Source organism: Spermophilus citellus (assembly GCF_964194105.1).
Source record: "Spermophilus citellus genome assembly, chromosome: 4".
Lineage (NCBI taxonomy): Eukaryota > Metazoa > Chordata > Mammalia > Rodentia > Sciuridae > Spermophilus > Spermophilus citellus.
In genome coordinates this window covers 181,904,881-181,910,970 of record NC_138185.1, presented here as the reverse complement: position 1 = coordinate 181,910,970, position 6,090 = coordinate 181,904,881, and the positions used below count along the sequence as shown (strand labels likewise).

General features: G+C 37.6%; 1 protein-coding gene across 1 annotated transcript; it reads left to right on the top strand.

Moving 5' to 3' along the window:
• The first annotated feature begins 3,122 nt into the window (after positions 1-3,122).
• LOC308648055 (heterogeneous nuclear ribonucleoprotein A1-like) lies at positions 3,123-4,150 on the top strand. The gene has a single exon (XM_081292753.1). The coding sequence runs from the start codon at positions 3,173-3,175 to the stop codon at positions 4,133-4,135; it is 963 nt and encodes a 320-aa protein (XP_081148879.1). The 5' UTR covers positions 3,123-3,172; the 3' UTR covers positions 4,136-4,150.
• The last annotated feature ends 1,940 nt before the right edge of the window (positions 4,151-6,090 follow it).

Here is a 6,090-nt window from a genome sequence, read left to right as displayed (position 1 = left end):
TGGGAAGATCACAAGCGCAAAAACAGCCTCAGCAATTTAGTGAGACCCTGTCTCAAAAAATAAAAAGGGCTGGGAATGTAGCCCAGTGATAAAGCACCCCTTGGTGTTCAATACAGAGTACCTCCCCCACCCCAAATAAAAGAAAGAGATGCAAGGGTGGCATCTAAAAATTATAAAGTTTCATTGAGAAACAGAGAACTATTGTTTTCATTGATAGGAAGACACAACCCTGTAAAGATATTGATCCCTCCAAAATGACTAAATTAAATTTCAATCAAAACTTTAACATAGTTTTATAGAACTTGATAAATTATTATAAAATGTAACAACATGGCTTACCATAAAACTAAAGTAATACCGTACAATATTTGTACAAAAACAAATAGAAGACAGGTGCAGTGGTACATATCTATAATCTATTATTAGGAAGGCTGAGGTAGGAGTTGCAGTTTAAGACCAGCCAGGACAACTTAGAAAGAACCTTTCTCAAAATAAAAAATAAAAAGGACCTGACATGTAGCTCATTGCACAAGGCCCTGGATTCAAATCCCCGGTACCAAAAAATAAAAATATAAAAAGAATAATAAACAATTAATGGAACAGAATAGAGAGCCCAGAGCCAGAAATAGATCCAGGCATATTGGAAATTTCATAAGGCAAAGATAACATCATAGAATCGCTGGGAAGAAATGGACTTTTCAACAAAGATAAAGCATGCTTAGTCCCTATGAAAAAATATATCAGAGATGAATTAAACAAATAGGAATGGAATTTTTTAAAACTTTCCAAAGAAAATATAGAATATCTTTTTGACCTAAGAATAATGAACAAGATACAAAATGTGTTAACCATAATACAAAATAACAAAGTTGACTATCTTAACAACAAAGTTGACTATCTTAACAGAAAAAAACTTCTATTTGTTGAAAGAAACCACGAGGAAGGTAAAATAACAAATCACAAAATGAGAGGAGGTTATTTGTAACTCATATTTCTATACAGAAAATGACTTAGGGGATTGTTTCCAACATATGAATTCACATGCTACTACATGTGAATACAACAGTGCCAGGGTCCCCCAGCTTTTTCAGAGCACAGGAAAATGTCTGAAATCTGGGCAGGTGAGGAACTGGTTCTAAATAAGAAAATAAAACTATAAAATTAAAGTGTTTTAATTTTTATATGTTTTTATGCTTCATAAATTTTTAATTTTTTAATTTTTTTTTAGTTGTAGTTAGACACAATAGCTTTATTTTATTTATTTTTATGTGGTGCTGATGATTGAACTCAGCATCTCGAACGTGCTAGGCAAGCATTGTATACATGAGCCACAACCCCAGCCCTGAAATTTTTAATATTTTAATTGATACAAATTATATAATATACATGTGCATATATGGGGTAACTTCCTTAATATTTAAATTTAAAACATAAACAAATTTCATTATATTTGAAAACAATTAGTTTTTTTTTTCTTTTGTATTTTTCAATTTGCTAAGAAATCATAAAAATCAAATAAGTCAATCATAGTCAAATGTCAATATTGATAATATTCAAAATTGGATATGGGTGTGTACAGTTTACATCTGGAGTATCCCCCAAAGGCTCATGTGTTGGAGGCTTGGTCTATAATACAGCAATGTTCAGGGACTTTTGGCCTCTCTTTCTGCTTCCTAGCTGCCCTGAGGTGAGCAGCTTTGTTCTGTCACACCCGTCCACCATGATGGTCTGCCTCACCACATGTCCAGAGACAATGTAGACAACTGATTATGGACTGAAACTGTGAACCAAAATAAATCTTTCTGCCTTTGTTTTGCTCAGATATTTTGTCACAGCTATGGAAAGCTATCAAGAATATCCTTATATTTCATGACACATAGTAAGGTCTCTCTTTTCCGATTTCCATTCTATAACTACCTGTCTCCTTCTATTCCAAATCACTGAGGGTGATTGAGACAGTGTGGGGCAATAGCTCTAGCAAGGAAGAATCACAGAGTAATGGGGGCAAAGTTTCAAGGGGTTCAGAGGAAGAGGAATAGAGAAAAGAATATACAGTTTCCATATATATGGAAACACATACCATATAAGCACAAATTCATTTTGGACTCATTGAAGCTTAAGTGACAGATTTAGTAAGTGACATTAATAATGTCTGTTAGTTTTTCTTTGCTGCAAACAAAATACCTGACAACAACTTAAAAAAAGAAAACAGTTCATCCTATCTCACAACCTCAGAGATTCATTCCATGGTGTGCCAAATACATTGTTCTGGGCCTAACGTGAGGCAGAACATAATAATAGAAGGGCATTGTATAAGAAAGCTTCTCCCCTCATGACAAATAGGAAGCAAAAAGGGTGGGGAAGGGGCACAAGGAAGACAAACCTTTTCAGGGCATACTCCCAGTGACCTACCTTCTCTAGTTGCACCCCACTTTGCCTACAGGCACCACCCATTGCATTCAAACTAGGATGAATTCATCAGGTTACAGTTTTAATAATCATTTCACCTCTGAATATTCCTGAATTAACACAGGAGCTTTTGAGGGACACCTCAAATCCAAACAGTAACTATGCATATTCCATAGTTAGAGGGGAAACACCTAAGAGTTAAGAGCAGATCCTGGGTGACAACCAACAAGAAAACTTCAGTCCTGTAATCATAAGGATGGGCATTCTGCCAACAACTTGAAGATGGTGGAAGCAGATTCTTCTCCAATTGAATCTCCAGATAAGAATGTAACAACAATGGGTTGGAGTTGTGGCTCAGCGGTAGAAGTGCTTGCCTAGCTCACCTAAGCCCTGGGTTCAATCCTCAGCACTACATAAAAATAAGTAAATAAAATAAATGTATATATATATATATATATATATATATATATATATATATAAAAAAAAAGAGAATGTAACAACTGTGGGGCTGGAGCTGGGGCTCAGCAGTAGCACACTTGCCTGGCATGTGTGAGGCACTGGGTTCAATTCTCAGCACTGCATATAAATAAATAAAATAAAAGTCTATCAACAACTTTAAAAAATATATTCTCACACACATATATCTATATCTATATATCTATATATTTAAAGAATGTAACAGGATACGTTCGTTAGCTTACTCCTTTCTGCCCGTGGACGCCGCCGAGAAAGCATCGTTAAAGTCTGTCTTCCTGCTGCCGTCATGTCTAAATCAGAGTCCCCTAAAGAGCCCGAACAGCTGCGGAAGCTATTCATTGGAGGGCTGAGCTTTGAAACAACTGATGAGAGTCTGAGAAGCCATTTTGAGCAATGGGGACCACTCACGGATTGTGTGGTAATGAGAGATCCAAACACCAAGCGCTCCAGAGGCTTTGGGTTTGTCACTTATGCCACTGTGGAGGAAGTGGATGCAGCCATGAATGTAAGACCACACAAAGTGGATGGTAGAGTTGTGGAACCAAAGAGAGCTGTCTCACGAGAAGATTCTCAAAGACCAGGGGCCCACTTAACTGTGAAAAAGATCTTTGTTGGTGGCATTAAAGAAGACACTGAAGAACATCACCTACGAGATTATTTTGAACAGTATGGGAAAATTGAAGTTATTGAAATCATGACTGACCGAGGCAGTGGAAAGAAAAGGGGCTTTGCTTTTGTAACTTTTGATGACCATGACTCTGTGGATAAGATTGTCATTCAGAAATACCATACTGTGAATGGCCACAACTGTGAAGTGAGGAAAGCCCTGTCAAAGCAAGAGATGGCCTGTGCCTCATCTAGCCAAAGAGGTCGAAGTGGTTCTGGAAACTTCGGTGGTGGTCGTGGAGGTGGTTTTGGTGGAAATGACAATTTCGGTCGTGGAGGGAACTTCAGTGGTCGTGGTGGCTTTGGTGGCAGTCGTGGTGGTGGTGGATATGGTGGCAGCGGGGATGGCTACAATGGATTTGGTAATGATGGAAGCAATTTTGGAGGTGGTGGAAGCTACAATGATTTTGGCAGTTACAACAATCAGTCATCAAATTTTGGACCCATGAAGGGTGGAAACTTTGGAGGCAGAAGCTCTGGACCTTACGGTGGTGGAGGCCAATATTTTGCCAAACCACGAAACCAAGGTGGCTATGGCGGTTCCAGCAGCAGCAGTGGCTCTGGCAGTGGCAGAAGGTTCTAATACTGTCAGGAAACCGAGCTTAGCTGGAGAGGAGGGCCAGAGAAGTGACAGGGAAGCTACAGGTTACAACAGATTTGTGAACTCAGCCAAGCACAGTGGTGGCAGGGCCTAGCTGCCACAAAGAAGACATGGTTTAGACAATACTCATGTGTATGGGCAAAAAAACTCGAGGACTGTATTTGTGACTAATTGTATATCAGGTTATTTTAGTTTCTGTTCTGTGGAAAGTGTAAAGCATTCCAACAAAGGGTTTTAATGTAGACTTTTTTTTTTTTTTTTGCACCCATGCTGTTGATTGCTAAATGTAATAGTCTGATCATGATGCTGAATAAATGTGTCTTTTTAAAAATAAATAAATAAAGAATGTAACAACTGGATTAAAGCCTGTGAGACCTTGAGTAGAAGACACTGTTAAAATGCTAAAGTGTGCCCTGACTCTTGACTCAAAGAGTATAAGAGAATGTGCATTGCTCAATGCTTCTACATCTGTGGTCATGTGTTACACAGCATGAAATTGAACAGCAAGACAAGCTGATCATGAAAAAGAACAATTAGCTTCAGTGGAATCAGCAAACTATAACTCCAGATCCATGTGTTTATTTAAACCTCATATAAGTATTACATAATTTATGCTACATTTTTAAAAGGGGTTGAGGCAGAGTAAGGTCAAAGGTTTGTAGTTCTCTGTGGTTTATGCTGAAAAACATTAAAACTGTTGAATAATCTGAGATACAATTGCTTATAGATAGCATCCTAAGAACACAAAAGGTCAAGAAAATATGTTCAGAGTTATGCTGTAAAACTGAGGTAGAAAAACTTTTGCAGCTCTTTATACATCAAGCCAAAACACTATTGGACACCAATTTCCTTAGGTGATAGTTAAAGAATTTTTTTAAAAATTTAAAGGGACATAGGAATAATTGTGAAGAGTTTTATAATAAATATACTATTGTCAATTATTGCATCATTTTCAACTTTCTCCTTATAACATCTCCATGATTGCCTTGGGAAATTTATAATTATCTTCTTAAATTTATAACAAACTAGCTTGAACCAATAATATCAATTAAGCTTAAATAATATACAAAACACTACTCCTCTATAGCTCTCTCCTGTTATTAAAACAAATTACATCTGCATATCTTGTGCTTTCCTGCTTCTTATTGTAGTCACATTCTCAGATGAGGGGCACAATAACTTACCTGTCTTTCTAATGTCTACTCCAGGTGGCTTTTTTATGTTTCAGACCACTGAGAACCTTTCACAAGAATCCCTGATGGAGGTGCGTGGGAAGGTGGTGGTGAGATCTGGGAAGAATGCAAGGTTTGACAGTGACACAGTAGGTCTTGCATAGCTACAATATGGCAGCACAAGATTACAACAGACATACTGTTGTGTTATCCTGTAAGTTTTCTGTCGAAGAAACCGCTGAGCTAGAGCCAGCCCTGTTGTGTTATCCTGTAACATATCACTTGGCAGTAAGTTGAAACATCTTAAATTCACACACACAGTTCCTAATCAGATATCAGCATATTAGAAGTCATCAAATGTAATTAAGGCACTGGAAATGTCCTAAAAACTAGTTTGTGTAAGTCCACTGTGACCAAAATACCTGATAAGAACAAGAGAGACAAAGAGAGTGAAGGTGGGGAAAAGATATAGTCCCAAGGCACATTCCCAGTGACCTACTTCCTCCATATACACCCTGTCTGCCTACAGTTAATACCCAGTAGCCCCAATTATTAATCCATCAAATGGGTTAATTCACTAATGAGATTATAGCTCTCCTAATCTAAACATTCCACCTCTGAACATTCCTGTATTGCCTAATACATGAACTTTTCTGGGGACATCTCATAACCAAACCAACTGTATATGAAGTGAGGAGAGTGGTACTGGTTATTAAACCCAGGGCTTTATACATTCTAAGCATGTTGTACCACTGAACTACATCC

What these genes read in the sequence shown, in the direction of transcription:
- LOC308648055 (XM_081292753.1), top strand. Translation starts at nt 3,173, where the DNA reads ATGTCTAAATCAGAGTCCCCTAAAGAGCCCGAACAGCTGCGGAAGCTA.